This window comes from Silurus aristotelis (assembly GCF_946808225.1).
Source record: "Silurus aristotelis genome assembly, chromosome: 16".
Classification (NCBI taxonomy): domain Eukaryota; kingdom Metazoa; phylum Chordata; class Actinopteri; order Siluriformes; family Siluridae; genus Silurus; species Silurus aristotelis.
In genome coordinates, this window is record NC_139589.1 from 4,780,232 (window position 1) to 4,801,551 (window position 21,320).

General features: G+C 38.0%; 3 protein-coding genes across 6 annotated transcripts in view; all 3 read right to left on the bottom strand.

Moving 5' to 3' along the window:
* Positions 1–5,233, bottom strand: part of ankhd1 (ankyrin repeat and KH domain containing 1) — a 30,509-nt gene extending 25,276 nt beyond the window's left edge. For 2 of the 4 annotated variants that reach the window (XM_083564509.1, XM_083564508.1), the window contains exon 1: positions 4,770–5,233. In XM_083564509.1, coding sequence (XP_083420635.1) covers positions 4,770–5,045 — 276 coding nt within the window. In that variant the 5' untranslated portion in view covers positions 5,046–5,233. The remainder of the gene's footprint in view (positions 1–4,769) is intronic. The other 2 variants (XM_083564507.1, XM_083564506.1) reach the window with 1 other exon arrangement.
* A 2,441-nt stretch (positions 5,234–7,674) lies between these two features.
* On the bottom strand, positions 7,675–12,297 carry LOC310738505 (deoxycytidine kinase 2). The gene is made up of 7 exons (XM_083563487.1): positions 12,031–12,297; positions 10,708–10,823; positions 10,138–10,331; positions 9,903–10,050; positions 9,184–9,299; positions 8,860–8,959; positions 7,675–8,721 (listed from the first exon to the last, which is right to left on the bottom strand). Exons 1-7 carry the CDS (start codon positions 12,122–12,124, stop codon positions 8,695–8,697), a joined length of 795 nt encoding a protein of 264 aa, XP_083419613.1. The 5' UTR covers positions 12,125–12,297; the 3' UTR covers positions 7,675–8,694.
* A 5,162-nt stretch (positions 12,298–17,459) lies between these two features.
* Positions 17,460–19,728, bottom strand: cd248b (CD248 molecule, endosialin b). Its single transcript, XM_083563626.1, has one exon. It carries the CDS (start codon positions 19,578–19,580, stop codon positions 17,508–17,510), a length of 2,073 nt encoding a protein of 690 aa, XP_083419752.1. The 5' UTR covers positions 19,581–19,728; the 3' UTR covers positions 17,460–17,507.
* Positions 19,729–21,320: the final 1,592 nt, after the last annotated feature.

Consider the following 21,320-nt stretch of genomic DNA (forward strand, 5'->3'; position numbering starts at 1 on the left):
GAGAGAGAGAGAGAGAGAGAGAGAGAGAGAGAGAGAGAGAAAAAGAGAGATAGCGGTTGGTGAAGGAATTGTTCATTACAGTAATGCTATAAGTAAGAAAAGGAACTAACACGTCTCAGACATCCCAAAGCATTAGATCTTACTAATAAGGGTAAAATGTGTGATGTTTGCTCATCAATCAAGTAAATACTGTAACGATTGAAATATAATGGCTGCTATACAAGTGGAATAAGAAACTTCGCACCTCACAGGCACATGAAAAAAAAAGGGGTCCGGGGGGATGAGACTCGGTTCGCTCGGAGTCCAGTATTACTGTGATTCCTTACTTATTTAGAACGTTATAACTCTCCAATGTTATGAAGAACAAGCCTTGCAGTGTATGCGTTTTACTGTGTAAACTGGATTAAAAAAAAAGTTACTAGATTAATATTTATTCGTCTAATGAAAGAGTCAGTCTTGGATCCATATTTATATTCAATAAATAAATAAATAAAACACTGTAAGCATGGCGCATTCACAGGGGTTGTATAACTCCTGAATAAACGTAGCTCGTGCGGGTCATGAGTTCAGTGTGGCACCAGTTCCTTCAACCACCTGTGGGAAAAAAAATAAATCCTACACAAGTGTCTGTACAACTGACAGACACACACACACACACACGCACACACACACGCAAACGCGCTTCCTGCTATAGACAGAACATTTAGTGCTGACATACTGCAGCCATCAACTGTCTACCTGCTCATTCTAGTCTTTATTCTCTCTCCATATAAAATAAATAATAAAGGATGTCCATATATACATTCTTATGTTATAGTCTTGAGACATTTACAACTTTAAAAAAAAAAACACAGGGCAAGAATCAAGCAACAGCCACACAAACTAGTTTAGCTACTCAGTGACCAAGGCTTTTCTGCAGAAAGATTACCACCTCATATCACTGTTGGAATAAAAGCTGGTCATCCAGAAAACCCTAGAACATTCCTAGCTATCCAGATGTCTAGCAAACACGCCGCGACTTATTTTTCACCTGATTAAACGAACAGGTACAAAATTGACTTGTGATCAGAACTTGATGTTGAACAGGCTCCACAAGTTCACACCAAGAACCAAAAGTTAGACTGTAATTATGAAAATTTTTATCCAAATAAAGGGTTTGAAGTCAAATCAAAAACGGGTACATTTTTATTTTTTTCCTTCTGCTAATATTTACAAACTGCGATCTGGAATCTAGGTTGGATCAAACTTCTCAGTTGTAGATTTTCCATTAGCGAAACTTTTTTCCAAGCATGTGTGCAGTCTGATATAATTTTTTTTTATACACACAAAGGTGTGTTAATGTATAATGTTTGACTCGACATCCTTGTAGATGACAGAATGACACTTTATAATCCAGACTCCATAATAAGCACTTAATCTTACTTTGTAATTTAGTAACAAACTGAAACCCTGTAAACTTTTTCCCCCAATTTCGCTACAATGTTGATACATTATTCTAATAACGAATGTTTCACCGTTAAATAGGTTTAATTATGAGGTGAACGCGAAAGACGATGTGTATTGAACAACATGCAATGTTTTTTCCAATTAACCAATTATAAAATAATTAATACGTTTTGGACACTGAAAGTATACATACGATGCGGTCTGAAAAACTGTAACGATTTTTGTTAAAAGCCCGGGTACAGGTTCGATTTTTAGAAACCTGGACACTAAAAGGATCCCTGAACCCGAGACATGTTGACCTTTCACGGGCAAAACAATCCAAATATATAATCGCATTTTCTTTATTAACTAAATAATATATGTAATACACTTTAGTAAAACCAATCTAACAGGTTCTTTTTAGGTTATATTTACTTAAATCTGGTATTCCTAGCTAGTTAAAACCTGCAACCAGGACTGATACACAAAATACAAACATTTTCTTTGAGAACCATCGACAGCGAGATAACCTCCAAATAATGTTCCACCTGGAAATGCTGCGTACTTTTAACACGATAACTAACCGCACTTACTTCCTATAGCAAATCTCTATTCGTCACGTTTACAATGGACAACATCTATGGCATGAGAATAATCTCTAAAGTGACATAGAAACGTGTTAAACGAATCTATTCGCCGATCCGGACAGGTGTCTGGGTGCAACCAGAGAGTGATGTCGACCAGACGACATTCCTCCATTCCTCCCTCTACTTCCTTGAAATTCCAGACCGAATTTCAGCACCACGAGACGGGACTTCGCACCCACTACCAGATACACCAGACAACAGACACGCCCTTGTCCATTAGACAGAGAGGAGATGAGCAAAAGCATCAGGTATGCAATACAGCTTGAAGAAATGCCGCAGTGTAATCCTGAACACTTTCAAAGGTAATTAAACGCTTGTACATTTTATAAAACTATAATAAAACACTGTAAACTGAAATAAGCTAAATGGAGTGAGTATTTGGTGTGGCACCTCTTTAAGAAAAATAAATAACTAATCAGATAAACCCTACTTAGATATTTTATGATCATTACATTACGTTCCTTGGCATGCAATCTACAAAGAAATTTTAATTCTTGTAAAAAAATTGTTTTCAAACTTGAAAGTGTAGAAGTCTATAAAATCTACTTTATATAACGAAATGTGCACACAAAACTTTTGCACAGTACCACACAGTGTTTGTGTGTGTATGTGTGTTTCAGTCTCCTTTCAAATCCATGAAAATCACATTCCTTGGGGGGGGGGGGGAAATAAAAAAATATCCAACTGTATAAACATAAATAGGAAAGGTTCAATGCTAAATAGTTATAATGATTCATTTGTTATTAAGGCATCATTATATGCCTAACTTTTCTGAAATAACCGTAAAATTAGTTGAAGTTGATTTAACCGTAATATAGATGACCATGAGGGCAGAGGGTCTTAAAAATGGTGAAATATTGCTGTGGATAACCAAGACCAGATTTTTTTTCCCCGATCCAATCAGTACATTGCAAGTCCATGTGATGTATATAACTAAAAACTTGTGTGAAGGAAGTCTCACATACACACCCCAAAAAATTTTCCTGCCAGACCACCACATGAAGAATTGATGTTTGTCTCACACACGAGACATGTTCCTCAAACCCGAGATTAGATACTATATGAACAGGAGCACATCCTCAACCCTAACCCCAGTGTTGACATGATCCTTTAGAAGAGGTACAATAGTTTTAATATTACATTCATCATTAAATGCTGAAGGTGAAGTAGTTTGAAATGTGATGTAAACGGCAGAGGAGATCAAATCTTGTTTCCACCAGATCCTGAAAGTCCATCGGGGCACTGCAAGTCCATGTGATGTATACAACTAAAAGACTTGTATTTAGAAAGTCAACAAAACAGAGACAGTGCTACTTTCCTGAAAAACACTACCTACATGTTTGTCACACACACCAGACTGAGACGTGTTCCTCTGAACCCGAAGAAGATCCTGCAAACAGGAGCACATCCTCAACCCTAACCCTAGTGTTGACACACAGAATGCTCAATAGTTATAATACGTTAATTATTAAAGCAAAGTGGTTGAATTCACTGATATAATAAAGTAAAGCATCCTTAGGTGTAATTCTAGATGACCATGAGGGCAGCAGGAGGTCTTGGACATGATGAAATATTGCAGTGGAGAATCAGGATCAAATTTTTCACCAGATCTTAAAAGTCCATGTGATGTATACAACTAAAAACATGTCTCCAGGAAGTCAGTAACACACACTCTCTCTCTCTCTCTCTCTCTCTCTCTCTCTCTCACACACACACAGTTACTTTCCGGTCAGATCACTACCCGAAGTACTGACATGTTTGTCTCGGACACCAGACATGTTCCTTAGTGCCCAGATGAGATCCTGCAAACAGGAGCACATCCTCAACCCTAACCCTCGTGTTGACACTAAGGTGACTTGCAACATGGAGCGCCGTCTTTCCACAACATTAGGTGTCAGATGTTAGTTGGAAAGCTGGATATGTGGGGGGAAAAAAAACCCACAATCCTTGGTTGGACTTCAGGGTTGTTTTACACGCAGTTTTTTTTTTTTTAATAAGTGGCCCAGATCGAAAAAAATAAAGAACCAGTCGGCTGTTGCTGACCAGATAACCAGCGATAAGTTAGCTAATCTGCATTCAGAGCTGCTATATATATATATATATATAAAAATAAAAGAGAGTGAGTGTGTGTTACGCAGCTAGTTAGCGTCGTGTCTGCACCACGGTGTGTTAAAAGAACCGTTTCTCAAACCTTCTGCCCCATTTTAACATGCCACATAACCAGATAACATGCGATTTAAAAAACAAAAAAACCGTGTGAACGAGGAGAGAAATATTGAAGGCGAATACAGCAGGTGCTGCCCGCTGCTTGTCTTTTAGGCCCGAATCGCAGCCTTCGTCAGTCAGCTAGCTAGCTAGCTAGCAAAGCAGGCTAAGCCCTGCCACACAATCCGAGCTATCTTGAAACGCAACGTGGGCTCGCGTGATCAAATAAAACAGCGCCGAAATCCTACACAAGCCTCTAAACAGGGTGAAAATAAAGCACATGATGTTAAGCGAGGGCCCTCATCCTTACTTTATCCTTAAAATATATATTTTTTTAGTACCTGAAGAATCCTGTCTGCCGTCATAGCCACCCCCCCCTCCTCCTCCTCTCCCCCCTCCGGTTGGGTAACGCTAGCTAAGCTAAAGCTAAAATTACGGAGGAGCTATTAGCCTTAACTTGATAGCTAGCGCTCAATCCACGATCTACCTCACCTCAGAGACTTCATCCTCGTCGCTCCCGGATCCGGGGCCCGAGGAAAGAACGGCGGCTGCGGTGAGTTTGAAATCGAGTCTATCTGCTGCGGGCCCGCCGGGCTCGCCGAACAAGCGGACTTTTTTGCTACCGACACCCAACCCGAGGCCTCCGAGTCCGGCTCCTGGTGTAGCTCCAACCCCCATCCCGAGCGCCGAGGAGCGCGGAGTCACCGAGTCAATCTCGTCCTCGAAGCCGTCCGTCAGCATTGCCGTCCCGGCTACTGCATCCTGCATACTTTCCTAAAGAAGGTATATGTTTGTAAAGGTAAGGTTGCCCTCTCACTTTCTCCGGGGTTCTACGGTTATTCAATGGTTCCGTTTTACTTCAGAAAAACCCTCAAACTCTCCTGAAGCGAGAAGAGATTCTCTTTCCCCCAAGCCATTAACTTTCTTACAACCTACCCCCACGTCGTTCTATTTCCGTATCGTACCGCCTACGTGCGAAATGCCCCTCAACGATTGGCTCGCGCGCCGCGATTCTGCAACTCGATTGGCCGAAATGCACGCCACTCCGAGGCGCGCACGCAAAGTAAAGCTTGGTTGACGCGAGCGCTTACGCCAGGAAACATCACATGCCGACAGCGATTGGCTCACCGACACATCTGTCATTAAGTCCCGCCTCATATTACACGCCTATTTGGGGTCTAGATGAGAAAAGTAGAGGATCGTTTGCTCTCATGATTGTAGAAAGAATCAAGATAGCTTTCACGGCTTGCTTCTGACTCTGGACAGTAAATCAGAAAGATGTGTTGGACAAGGGTCTGATGTGCATCTAAAACACAACACAGACCAGGTTGTAACCGAGTCATGGTTGGAAGTGTGAGGCAATAGGCGTATTTCAAGGTATTCTGGGAAATGTGGTTTAGATAGGATAAAGCAGGAGATCGTCAATGTATGAGATTCATTCCATTTTAGTCTGTACACTGCCAACATTATTACAATAGTCCCCATTTGCTGTTATAATAACCTCCACTCTTTTTTGGAAGATGTTCCTCTATTTTAGAGTCTGGTTGTGATGAGACCTGGGGTGCAGTCAGCATTGCAATTCACCCAAAAGGTGTTCAATAGGATTTATAGAAGGCCACTCAAGATTTTCCACTCCAACCCATGTAAAGCATATTGTCCTGGAGTTGACTTTGGGTACAGAGGTACAGAGAGTCATGCTGGAACAGGTTTGGGTCTCCTAGATCAAGTGAAATTTGAAGCAACCAAATCCATAGACACCCTAATATAATGTTTCCTTTCTTTAATGGGGGAAATGACATGGGCCAGAGTGACTACCAGTATTATTGTAGAGATTTTAAATGTATTTATGATGTATCCTAATGCTAGATTAATTTATTTTCGGACGTTCCTCATCAAAGCCTTGGGTGGTTCCATGAAATTCCGGAGTAAGAACTGGCGCTTTGAGGATGGATTTGGACTGTAGTTAATGTCAACAGTCTGCTACACTGACTCAGGACTACTTTTCGCTTCTGATCATCATCACTGTACCCCACAACATCGTATATCTGCTATTAATGGACATTCGGTGCAACCCAGATGAGGACGGGTTCCCTCTTGAGTCTGGTTTCTCTCAAGGTTTCTTCCTTATACCATCTCGGGGAGTTTTTCCTTTACACAGTCACCACCGGCTCACTCATCAGGGACAAACGTACTCATAAAGAACATATTCACTTTTAATCACCACATTATCTGTGTAAAGCTGCTTTGAGACAATGTTCATTGTTAAAAGCGCAATACAAATAAAAATGAATTGAAATTGAATTGAATTTTGTTTTTGCACCGTACAGAAAAATGAGCATTACTTTTCAAGAGATATATCACCTATTAAAAAAAAGCATTATTTCTATTATAATGATATTTGTTCATATTCATTGCGATTTCTATGAAAATATTTACTTACTTATGCATATTAATCATTGTATTATTTCAATACAGACACTGTTTCCTGAGAGACGAGACAAAAAGCCATTTGTTTCCATTTAACATAAAAAAAAACACTTGTCCACTTTTGATTAAAAATTCAACTTTTCCAAAACGTTTTTTGTCACTTTAACTTTTCATTCTGCAGGGTTGCGTGCAGTAGCACCCGCTCGATTATGATGAAATGTGATGTTGAATGTACCATTCTGTGTGTTGGTGGGTGAATCTAACAAATAATTAGGCTACGTTAATAACTAAGTAATATTTTAGGTTGAAAGCCAACCTTCATTGTCAAATACAGGTCTAAAATTAAGTTTTTAAAATAAGTCTCCGGTACTGTTCACAGGGCTGTTCCAAATGTGGGGGTGGGCAGTATTCAGCTCACAGGCCGTAGTTTAAGACCTATACGATTGTGTGCCTCCAACTTGGTGGTAACAGTTTGTGGAAGCACTGTATAAATAGCATCAATGTCATTATAATACCTTATTACCACTGGCAAAAGAAAATATTGATTAAAATTACTTTATTCTCAGGTTTGTAATAGTGTCAATATCTGAATATAATTTTTTTAGGGGAAAAAGTGTCATAAGTACATTATGAGTATAATTTTGACCATCGTCATGAATTCAGTTGAATGACTTTTCAATGCAATAATATATTGTGTAGCCTGGGGAAACTTTTTAGAACTCTTTTTTTTTTTTTTTTTTTTTACATTTTAAGATATTTTTTTAGGAAACGAATGTCAAAGAACCAAGACAGCAGCAGTATTTTCTGGGCCCAAATAGAATATGAATAAATAAATACACAAGGGCAATCTGCATCTGATATACTGTAGTTATTACATGTTACATGTAATAAAATAAAAAAGAGGTATTTACTAAAGATACATGTAATTTGCAATTTCCATGGTAGAAATAACAGAAAACATATGGGACAATCAGAAACAATTATTTATTATATTATATAAATGTACATGTGAAACAACAATATTGCGTTGGTCCCCCTTTTTCTGCAAAAACAGTCCAGGCCCATCGAGTATTAACAGCATTAACTTCTGTAGGCTTTTGAGCTACAGGAGTTCGCCTGTTGGATCAGAACACACGTGCATCAACGAGCCTTGGCCGCCTTTGACCCTGTCGCCGGTTCATCACTGTTCCTTCCTTGGACCACTTTTGATAGATACTGACCACCGCAAGTTAAAGTATTGTATTGGAATTGACTTTGACATGACAAAGCTTTCCATTATTGTTCATCCAAACAGTAAGTTAAAAAAAAAAAAAAGAAAAAAAAAGAAAAGAAATAATGGCGTTTCACAAAAATGTTTTCGACAATTAGTCATTTTCAAGGGAATCTGGGATTCTTGTTTTCTAGATACAGGAAAATGTTACAATGAACCATATGCTACACGGATGCTAGATTATTCTTTTCTACTAAAGAAGACCCAATAAATTGCAATTTCTTTGGATGTGAAGATAAAAAAAATCCGACGCTTTTATAGGATAATAATCAGGTAGGTTATAACTTAAATAATAGCAGCTGTAAACATTTTCGCATCAGTTGTCATGATGCTAACAAGACTGAAAAACAACAACAACAAAAAAACCCCAATGCAGAACATCCTAAAATTCATGTTTTCCATTACTCATTATAAAGTTTCCCAAAAAGGCAATTCAGACAAACAGGATAAAACAAATATAAATACATATTTACAATTGTAAATGTTTGTTCTCCCGTATATTTTGTATGAGGATGACAAGATTAACACGAGGACAATTCCCTACACTCCCATAGATCTGAACATAACCGAAGGTCGCTATAGTGGTTTGAATTTTTTAATAGGCATTTAATACATATGTTCATAAACATGTAAAAAGAAATTAAATAAAAACAAAATCCTGTTAAAAAAAAAAAAATAAGACAAACACCACACACACCCTGGAGAGTGCTTGATTATATATTAGAGAGTAGACAGGAATTCCTTCACCTGTAAAGAAATCAAACAATAAGCAAATTCATTAACTGTACACTTGATCATTGGCATAATATTTCTTTTGAACAAGAACATGAGACGTTTGAATAAATCATACTATATAACGATTTTAGGCTAAACGGTGCATTTCACCTTGTCAGTGATTGACTGCTGCTTAATTCTGTCATTTTTGAAGTCGTCGTTAACGTCCAGCACCAGAATAGGGATTTCTTTCAAGTATTCGAAATCAAGCCTGGGGGGGGGGGGGTGTTTTGTTAAAAAAACAAAACAAACAAATACAAAAAATCAGTGTTAAAAAACAGAATTCACCACATTAACATCACGTTCAATACATTGGGACACTCAATGTTGGTGAATGACATTTCTTTTTTATTGACCATAACTTCAGCACGATCAAGTGTTTCATACATTAAATAAATAAAACACCATAAATAAAAAAAAAGATGAGAAATTTACCGTGTACTTCTGTTATAAAGCCAGCACTCGTGTTTGTGGTGAAGGTTCTCCAAGTACTCCAAAGGAATACCCTGCTCTTCCTCACGACCTCGAAATTTAAGACGCTGCATACACCTCTGCAACACAAATGACTGGAGTTTAGATTTTGTGAGAAATTCAATTTATTTTGCAGTTCAAACCAATTCAACGTACATTCACAAATCTGTCACACACAACACTACGGAAAATAAATCTGTGTGAAATTATGTATCCTTGTGTGTCAGGTTGTAAAAATTGTGTGTATGTGTGTGTGTGAATCCCAAGAAAAACCCACACATTTCCACCCAATTTTTTAAATGATAGTGAGACAGATTTGAACATTACACTAGTTAATATTTTATTCACATGCTTCAAGTTAAAATGACAATCGATTTCTCCATTTCTCTGTGTTTGGATCTTGCTTTTGAATCACAGACATTAAATTGAATTTCCTACTGATTTATCAGTGTAACATCAGTGACCAAGAAGACATCTGATACCTGCTGGACACCTGTATGGTTCATCCTTAGTGTTAAGTTCAGAATTGCTTATATGAGAATCAGCTATAAGAACCTTTCTGTCCCTACACGACCATCAGGCACAAAGTAACCATCCTCAGCCCTTTTGTACTATTGTCATAGTCACTGCTTTGTTACAACCATCCATATATTAAACACATACACACAGACAACACACCATACCTCAGGATCGGCCCGCAAATAGATCATGCCATCAAGCTCAAGTTTATCCTCAAACTGAGAAAAGAGCCAACTATGGATGTCTTTGTAGATGGAAAACTCTGTCTCATTCAAGTCTCCAGACTCGAATAGGTTTGAAGCAAAAACATATCTGCAAAACAAGACCGTTTGCTTAACATTTACATGTTGTTACATTAAAGACATGGGTTCCAGTCTCCCCCTTTCTTTTGCTACGTACCGGTCGCTGAAGACCGAGCGCTCATAGAACTTAACAGGATGCTCTGCTTGCTGGAGCTTGGCGGAGTGAGGCTGAAGCTGTGCACGAATACGGCTGAGGCACGCGTAGGTCTGGAAGGTGTAGGACCAGCGGCTGGGCTTGTCATACAACATCTGCAGCAGGTTGCCCCCACTCTTCTGGGACGTAGTCAGTTCCTTAAAAAACAAACAAGTCAAGAACATTTTAGGCAAGAAAATTACCATCTTAACAAGTTATAGACATGAAAATATAAACACCGTGCGAGGTGTGCTTCCTTACTTACAAATAGAAATGCATGATGTTAATGAGTAAATAAACTCTTTAAAGACTCATTAAAATGAGCAACTAAAAGTGCTTTTAAAAAAACAACAACAAATGGAATAAATAACTGTGCTAGTTGTTCACAAGATGAATCTTGAGCAAAGATTTAGTCTTTATCTGGCTCCTCTACAGTCCAGTCTGCTTGTCAGAGGCCTTATTCTGTAAAGCTTCAACCCAGAAAAAGATGTAACATGAGCTCACTGTAGGAACAAAAGTATTAGGATTTCATACCTCATACTCGTTGTCCGTAGTCTGAATGTTGCACCACTTTCCAATGGGCTCAGGGATCACTTCCCATTCCTCCGATTCTCTTTCCAACAACTGCACAAAGGTCGACTTGCCTGCAGCTATTCGAGAAATGGAGGTTCAATTACATAATACCATAAACACACAATTGTGTAGGACCAACAAAACACTGAGCAGAGATCAGTCACAAATATCCGTAAACTAATTTTCAATAGACGTAAATGTGGATGGTAATAAAAAAGTGGGACTGGAACAAGCAGTCGTGTCCTTTAGAGATGAAATCAGTGGACTTGAGCTTATCACATGCTTCCCAGATACAAAATACATACACCAATGACTACTACTACTACTAAACTCTACATAATATTATCATTATTATTTTTAGCTGTAGCAGGAGGCAAGTTGTATGGTGAACGGCTGGACAGTGGAACAATTTTGAGTTCCTGGAGGCAACAGTGAAGTATGATGGAGGTTTCCTGTAACGTTGGGGCTGCGTTTTTGCAAGTGGAGCTGGAGATTTTGTCAGGCTAAACGGGTGTCCCCAATGCTAAGAAATACAAGCAGATATTTATCCATCATGCAATAACACCATCAGAGACATCTGATCAGCCTGGAATTTAAAAACGAACCCAAACATACGGTCAATGTCATTACTATCTTCAGCATAAAGAAGAACAAGGAGTCCTGGGGGGAAAAAAAATTGTTTTGGCTCCCTCAGAGTCCTGATCTCCATGTCATCGAGTCTGTCTGGGATTTCATGAGAGAGAAGGATATGAGACAGCCTACATCCAAAGCACATCTGGGGTTCGTTTGGAGAAGTTTGGAACAACCTAATAGCCAAGTTCCTTCAAAAAGATGAACTGATGCAGTTTTGCGTGCAAAGAGGTTTGATTTGGATTTTCTCTGTATTTACTTTCCATTTTGCTCATTAATAAAAAATAAAGTCACTTTACAGTATTTTTTTATGACTGCAGAAATGAAAGAAAGCAGGGATGTCAGTCAAAGTAAATGTTATGAGTTTGACTATGAGGGTCATAATATTGTCGTGTTTAGTTTTCTAAATAATTAATGGTGTTTTTAGGGGAAAAAACAATCGAATAATAAACATCTGACGTCATGGTTTGTAACTTCCCGCGTGTTTGCATCTTTCTTTGGCGCCAAGTGACAGACGTGATATGAAGACCCCCCCCAAAAAAGGCATGAGGAATTCGTAAAAGATAATAAACATATAATAAATACAGCCCCTTTTCATATTTCCTCTAAATATTTAGCCATAACTATCATTAATATAGTAATTCTATAACTTACCAATGTTTCCCTCAATGGATATCTTCTTAACCCGCTTTTCAAAACTGCTGTCCAGGTCAGGTTGAGAGCACATTCTCTTCGGAGGAGTCGCCATGACTGAAACTGCAGGTTACTGACGCTTATTAATTATAAAATTGTTTTTAAAAGGAATAAAAAAAAATCCCTCTCTGCTCTCTTCTTTCTGTCCTTTCAGGAGTTCACTGCCTTTTGAAAACCGCGCTAAGCTCCAGGGGTGGGAAGTCGACCGCGCGCGCGCAACTGCGTCACATCCGGTTGTTGGGACACGCCCGCAAAAAGGCATCATCCAGTGAGAAACGTGGTTTAGAATTACAATGTTGACAATAAAACTGTCATGGCGTTATTACAGTGGCACGATCTTTTCTGTGATTACACACGTTTTCTTCACTCGAACCTGGTTTTCCCTCACAAAGCATTTAGCTTTTATTAATTTTTCTAGTTTTTACATTGTCAACTTGGAAAAACACACAACTGTATTGGATGTTTTTGTGTGCTGAAGTGTTAAAATGATGCTGCTTGTATACATATAAATAAATAATGTGAATGAACACAGTGAATTATATCCTGTATATATTACTGTAACATCACCTGAATTAGTCATTATATATTTATTTCATATTGTCCTTTTTGGCCCTTCTTGTATTGTTTTGTTGAATTTGTAAGATTTATTGTTTTTGACACTGCTGTTGTTCTTGATTGTATATTGTTTAATACCTTAAACAATCTTGAACTCATGAAACGTGGACATAACATTTTAATTTAAACATAACATTTAAATGTCTGATGAAAACATAATTACTTCCCACATGCTTACCGTATGCCAAGGTCTGCATCTGTGCCTAGATGCAAGTCACATGACACATGTGCAGTAATAACATCTTTTTCTTCTTCTACATTGTCTCAAAACAGCTTTACAGAATGTAACAATTAAGGTGAACGAGGTGTATCTACCCCTGATGAGCAAGCCATGGTTACTGTGTCAAGGAAAAACTCCCTTATATGTTATAAGGAAGAAACCTTGAGAGGAACCAGACTCAAAAGGGGATCCATCCTCATTTGGGAGATATCAAGTGTGATTATAAATCTTTAAACAATACAGAACATGGGAGAGTGAGAACTAAACTGATTATGAGTAATGTCCTTCCTACAGTCTTATACAGTCATTTGAGATTATGGAACCAGGAGCTACTGAACAACTAATAAAATAGCTCAACATCTGCAATCATCATAAATCCAACACCAGCTTCTCCATGCCAAAGACTTTAAACACTCAATGAGGTCCAATGTCCAAACTCCACTTAAAGTGGGATCCAAAGACTCCCAATGAACTCATCACTTCGAATGAACATCTCAGCATCTCCAGCTCTGCTACCTCCAGCTCCACCTCCAGTCTCTTAGTCAATGCCCACTGTCTCTAAACCATACAACATAGCAGGTCTCACTTCACTTCTTTAGCACACTCCCCAGGTACCTACACTCATTCACCTTCACCACATCTTCTCCCCGTAACCGCATTTACTCCATGTCAGGGGTTTCGTATTCAACATAAATTACAAATCTTTTATTAATAATAGGCCCAGTAATGCAGGGGTGCTTAGACGAAAGCAACCCTCATTTGAAGCTAGTAGCTGATATTTGCAGAAAGAATTTGACAAAAATCCAGTACATATTTAAGTTTGCACTCCAAAGATGTCCATCGGCTGTCAACTGCAAACAAGACAGGAAGGCAAGCACAGACAAAACCAGACAGACCACTATGGTCTGTTCTAAGTGGAAAAGTCACGCATTAACATGTATTCTGATACGTTGCCATCCTTTCGATGTTTAAACTAATAAAAAGGTCATTAAACAGGCCCTTAAACACTTTCACAATGTTTTGTGTTACATTGTAAATAGCTGAATCTGACAGAACGCCCCCCAACAACTGGGACCCCCTCAACAACTGGGGACCCCTCATGAGACTTGACTCAATTCGAGCACTGGTAGCATCCATATATAACCAAAGCACTCCATAATTCCTTCCGGATCACTCCAGGTCTACTCCTTTACCTAAGAAAAACCTCCTGACAAAAGACTTGACTACTTCATGATATTTTATGTTTTCACCCTAGCTGAGAACAGTCTCAGGTCTGAGTTTCACACAAGAGAGTTAGCAGCACTTTAACAGCCACAAAGCTACTAGCTCGCTAAAACAAAATACATTTTATTCACCACCCAGCCTAAAACACTGTATACACTAAACACAAATGGAGACCATTGACTTGTATTATTATAATTTTTATCACTTTTAAGTTTTCGTGGTTTATCAATTCGGAATTAGTCTACGGAACCGGGAAAACGTGACTAATACTAGCAGTGCTAACAGTAATGCGTTTGAAAAATCCTGAAATACACCTGCTTTCCTTGTGATTTATCTTTATTAATGATAAATAATAATAAATATTAATCATTGTAATATGTGATATTAATGCTATGCCCATAGCATTAATTTTTTATAAATGATAAACTCCCGGTATTGCAGCAAGACGAGGTGGCCGAGTGGTTAAGGCGATGGACTGCTAATCCATTGTGCTCTGCACGCGTGGGTTCGAATCCCATCCTCGTCGACAAGTTTTATCTTCTCAAAAAAATTATTTTAATAGTAATATACAAATACAGGCTTAACTATGAACGTTTATAAAAAATATATTTTTTTAGTTTTTAGTATTTTATACCAAAACCTTGTTATAATTATTATTATTATTATTATTATTATTATAGATTATTATTATAGATTATTATTCCCCACTCTAAAGTGGTAGTAATAAAAAAATTTAGTCAGGCTTATTAAGAAATTCTGCTTTGTAGAATTCAAGAGTTATATTTATATTAAGTTTGTAATCTTGCATACCAGTGTAGATTTATTCATTGCTAGAGACTCAAAGCACTTTTGTACGTCGCTCTGGATAAGGGCACCTGCTAAATGCTCCAAATGTAAACATAAATGTAAAAAAATTTTATTGTATCTATTTTCTTGTCAAATTGTGCATTGCACTGTATTCTCATACTTAACACCTACAAGATGTTTTAGCAGAATCAGTAAATTCATTACACAGCTTTGCCTCATACACTATAAAGCCCACAGCCTAGTATATAATTCAGATAACATAATGTTGTCTTAGGCAACACTATAATCTGAGTAAAGAAAACAGCAACAAGAACAAACTGTAATGATAACCAGTACTACCAAAAACACTCAGGGACAAAATCTCTCTAGTTAATTAAAATGTAATTAGATAAACATAAAACGATGTCTTCACAGCCTCTCCATCATCTTTGGGATGAATTAGGATGTTCTGATTTCACTGAAATCTGTAGCGTGACAGCAATTTCTATTTTGAAGCCTAGTTTGTTCATAACAAGCCAAGCAAAGAGTGCATGTAGTACTTTTTAATTGAGCAATTAATAAAATAAAGTAAGTAATAAAATAAAGTAATAAAGCAAGATAAAACTTGTGGCAATAATATAGCATGGCTTTTTTTGTAATAATTAAAGATTTTCAAGGAGTTGCCATACAGGTGCTAAATATGATTTGTTGGGTGTATTAACATGGAATGAGTCCTAACTACAAAATCTCTAAAACATGTTCATAATAAATATAATCTTGGCACATATTCCCAAACTGCATGGTAGAAACTGGCTTTTGAGCTGTAGATCTGATAACACCTTGAGCTCTACTGCTAGTCAGAATAAACCAACAAACTAAAAATCAATTCTATTTTTGACATGGGATACAGGTCAGGACTTGTTATAATTTCAAAAGTCCACAAAAAAACATATTGAAAAGGCCCTTTTCTATATTATTTACAATGTTTCTATAATTTTCACAACTATTGTCAAATTTTTTTTTTTTTACAAAAACAACAAAACATGGATCCAATATTACCCATGTATATGCAATATTACCTATGTGCAATATGTTTTGAAGTGCAACTACTTATTGGAGGTCTCTTTTTTCTTTTGTATTTATACACTGCAATGTATATACTTTTTTTATATATATATTTGCACATTTTATTTTCTTTGCTTCTGTAACATAAAGATTTCCCCACTGTGGAACAAATAAACGTATATCTTATCTTATCTCAAACAGGCTAATTTTAGAAATGATCATTTATAGAATGTTGGTCATTGTTTAATGTGATTAATTACCAGCACCATCTTCAATCATATTAGTGAAATCCTACTTTAGAAAAAAATCAATAAAAAAAACAACCATATGGCCTTAAAACAGTAAAGGGATCAAAATTCAGCCAATGACCAGACTAAAAAAAACATGCAACACCACTAGTTTCCAAAACACAGCATGATTAAGTGATAATTTTAATCATTAAATCATTTCCCTTTTTTCAGATAGTCTCACTGTTATAAATTGATTTGTTCCAATCGCTTCATTCCTTCTTTAGTGCTTAATTGTCCATCATATATATTAAATTAAAGACACTAAGGGTTTTGGTTTCATAATTTCTCTCGTACAAAACACTTTCACCTCATTAAATTAGTTTGCTTTTGTATCGTATTAATCTCACATCTGTGATGTTAAAAACAGACCTCATAACTATAATGTATGGACGCAAGGGATCAATCCTCAGACCTCACCAATTTTCTGTAGTTACAACCAACCCGACAGCTAATTTTATTGTAAATACCACAATGTACTGTTGGGGGCGCTAGAGCATAACATAATCCACATATAATTTGTGCAGAAATTTTGACAAATGTCGACCAGCAGACTTCACACTCTATTTTATTGCAAATTTGAGGCAAACAATGAATAATTTTGGCAAAATACAACTGGGGTGCATGTTCCCATTACAAACAATCTACTCACACAGGCAAACTGTACAACATACAATGTTTTCCAATACACTGCTTTACACACATTTTTAGGAACACCTAGAAATTTTCACTTCTTAACAAACATCAATGCTTAAAAATGACCAAATATTAAAATGATAATCATACACTTACACATGTAGCTGAGCAACATGACCTTCCTGAATGTACATATATTACAAAATGTTGAAGGCAGTCAAGATAGTCATCATTTTCTGTATAAAAAATAGAGGAAACGGTAAAATTCATAGTCGAATCTTATAACTAGCTTTATGTAACCTTAGGATGTGTGAAATACAATAATAATTCCATCAGAACATCTAAACATCAAAAAGGCATTGAGATATTTTTGTTTCCAACTGGTTTTAACTTTACTTCTGAAGCTTTGTTCTCAAAACAGTCCAAACCTAAAATATTTGAAATATATATATATATATATATATATATATATATATATATATATATATATATATATATATATATACATTTAATATATATATATAAAAAAAAAAAAATGACACACATAGCAAGACGTGTTAGGGACACTTCTGTTTTTAATAGTCATGTTGTCCTGTGCAAAAGTTTCAAGCCTGTGATTTCGTAGCTTTTGGTTCAGCAGGTTTGGAGTTAGTGGTCCAGCTATAACAGTCTGCTACGTTTTTGTTGCGTGGCTCAACAGCACAGCTTGTACAGTACACAATGCCCAGTGCTAGCATGACTACAATAAAGACACAAAGAGGAACTAGTAGAGCTACTAGCAACCAGCTTCTGTCATGCTTCTTTTTGCCACCTGGATTTTGCTCTAGACTGGAGACAGATGGCAAACTACCTTCTAGGATTTGATGTGTAAAAGGAGTGATCCTATCAGCATCCTTCTTCAGCTTTGGTGGAAAGGGTGACGTTAAGTGGTCTTCACCTGGGGACAATACTCTCTTCTCATCCAGCAACTGGCTTGTTTCATCTTTAGCATTTGAATCTGCTGGTATATTTGAAGTTGTTGCATCCTTTAACCAGTCTGATGTTGGGGAACTGGAGGTTTGCTCTGTTAAGTCAGGTGAGGCTGGCAAAGTAATGTAGTCATCTTCTGCTGTATCTGTAAACCAGTCCAGCCCTGTAGGAAGTTCAGTAACCCAATCGAGAGGAATATTATCAGTCACTATGTCAGGTGAGTTACCAGGGTCATCCCAAGTAAGGGTTATTGGATGAGCTGGTTTAGCTGTTGTATAAAGTTCATCCATGTCTTCGATAGGCAAACATGAATACTGATCCAGCTGCAACTGATAGCCCACCTCACAACTACAATCAAATCTGCCTTCATAATTGTTACATATCTGCTCGCAAGTTCCAGCGACTTCACACTCATCAATATCTTCACAGCGTTCTGGATCATCAGGCATCAGGGAGAATCCGTCATGACAAAGACATATATAGCTTCCTGGGGAGTTTTCACAGGAGTGCTCACATTTGCCTTCATTGCATTCATCAACATCCAAACACTCACCAAACTCAGACAGCTGATAGCCCTCATTGCAGCGGCACTCAAACGTTCCTGGTGCGTTGACACACACTTGGGGGCATGGACTTTGCGCACACTCATCGATATCAATGCAATTAAGACCATCCTGTGAGAGGAGGTATCCTTCTGGGCACTTGCAGCGGTATCCCCCAATACTGGGCTCGCAGTCAAACTCACATTCAGCTTGGTGACATGGATCCAAAGGCTGGCAGCTTAGCCCATCTTCCCCTATCTTGAAACCTTCTGAGCACTGACAGTAATAGTGAGAAACTGAATTCACACAGTTGTGCTCACAACCTCCATTATCATTCTCACACCAGTCCTTTATATCATCGGAGCAAAGAGGTGCTTCCTTGGACCATCCAACTTGTCCATCCTCGTGTTGCATACAAAGCACTGACTGATCTCCCTTGCTGATGTCTGGACAAGAGAGGGTGGCCACAGAGCCATAGGGGATATGGGAAAGCACGGTACTGACTAAGTTAAAAGGGGTGGCGTACTGTGCAGGTCCTTCTCCTTCACTCTGAAGAGATGGACACATCCCTCGGTACGTGTAGTGACACAAAAAACCATCCACAGCAACCATGCATGAACCATCTAGCCACTTAAAGTTGTTCTGGTCAGTATTTCTATTCTCCAAAGTATTGTAGGTAATGACCACACAACGAAGGGCAGTACATGCACCCGGTAATTCCTCACGTTGCCAGTTAGTGTATTCCGTCTCTTGATATCCCGCAACCCAGGTGAAGCCCCGCAGTGGACGTGTGGCCGAGCATTGCCGAGGTGGCCTTTGGAGACCTATCCAGAGCCTTATCTTGGGACGAGGACCATGACGCTCTTTAGCATTCAGCAGGTCCTGGATCAATGCTGCCTCCTCTGGTTGCTTCACTGCAGCCAGATTGCCCCCTCTATCTTTGCAACTTTTTAAGGACTCCCGGAAAGTCTTTCGTTGGAAGTGAACTGAGTAGCATCCATCAGCGTTGCACAAACCATCCGATTCCTGCAAGGTTTCACCCCAAATTCCATGAGGCAGGCATATCATTAGTGCAGCAAGAAAAAGAAAAGGGTATGCAGAACAGCACATCTTTCTCATAGACTGTTCTTCCTCTTCCTCTGCATCCCTCCTTTGTTCATCTGACATCTTATTTTCTTCTGTGCTTTCTTCTGTTTTGTGATAAAAAATATTTCAGCCTTCACTTTGCTTTTGCAATTGGTAATGAGATCCCCTAAAGCTCTGGTCTCAGTACTTTTGTCTGCAGCCTGTCTGCAAAAGAGAGACAGTGAGGGAGGGTATGGACGTATGTTTTTGGAAGAGGGGGCGGGTAATGAGTGAGGGAGTAAGTGAGGAGTTTTGGGGGGGCTGGATTTTGGCCTGTGGTTTTCTCCGGTGCCGTATGGTTTTCATAAGACTGTTTAAGGAAATAGTTTGTAGGCCCACTAACAAGCCCCCCTACTCTACCTCCAGTTCATCTATCATAATCACAAATTTGTCTGTGAGCTTGAAAATGATCTGCAATCATTTTGCAGCAGGTTTTCTTTCCTTCGTTTATGTATGCATTTGAATCTTCATTTTTCTATATGCAGTTTAACTGAATGTAACTCACTTTCATGGATGAGAAGAGGCATTCAAAAATTATAGGGCACGTAAAGTTTTACAGATCGTGCTGTGTTATTATAGTTTACTATACAAACGTACTGTTTACCATCTCCTTTAATTAGTCTCTTTTTCATTTGTAAAATTACCCTTTAAACATTTTATGAAGAAGGAATTAAAAGGGCATGATTATTAGATTCAGTCTTGAGAAACAAAATAATGAAGCAGGATCATGCTGTGAGTCAGATATCCTTCTGTCTGGGATCAGAAGCAAGCTCATAAACTTGAATATCATTGGAAAACACAGTGCCTTTATTTTGCATAGCACGAACAATCTGCATCTGTTCTTTCATTCCCAAATAAAGACCACAACTCTGCTTCAAGTCCCATCAAAATAAATCTTTCACTTCAAAGGATTTAAACCCTGGTTTACAGTTAAAACTTTTCAACAAATGTTTTCATTTCTATATAGTGGGAAACTACTTACACGTCCTTTCTTTCACCATCAGATTTAAAAGTATGGACCATGATTGAATTGGTTTCATGTGTCATATTTTTATGAACAACTATTATATCACATTTACCCTTGATGAGATAACAAGAAATAAAATGCCCAGTTAGAATAGGATCTAAATTCAAAACGGAGTTGAAAAAGCTATTAGGCAGACGAAGGTCAGAAATTGTAGTGGTGCCAGTGGTCAGTATAAAATGTCTAGAAGCCAGACTAAGCTATGACTGCTTTTGTTCTAAAACCTTTTCCCTGTCTGTAGATCAAATCAACCCTCAGCTCCCATTTCTCCCAGGCATGAGTTCCATCTAATTCTCACTGCCTTGAGTCAAAGTGTACCTTTGTAAAATCCAGTCCCAAAACTGCTTTTTCTGTCTTTCCAATTCAAACAACTCAGTCTTGGCTTCTTTGTTTTCCCTGGATGCCCTTAAATTAATGTGGCTTTGTACCGCATTTCAAAGAAAAGCAACTAAAGAGTTTACATGCAAAACAAAGAACTAATTTAAAGGCAATTGCAAGTTTTATAAAGCTCAGCCATAGAAGATAAGAGCCAACAAACTGTATAGTAACTTTTATTGTTGTGTGTATATAACCCTTCAGAGATGCTGATCTTCCCGGGGCATTTTTTGTTCCAACAGCCCATATGCTGAAGAATGCTTAGTGCAGACACATCTGGTCTCTATCCCACACTGCCTGTTTAGATTTGCATCTTTCCCTGAAATAAATGAAGGTTTCCAAACTGTAAAAGACCTGAAGCTGTCATAACTTTGCTTATGTTT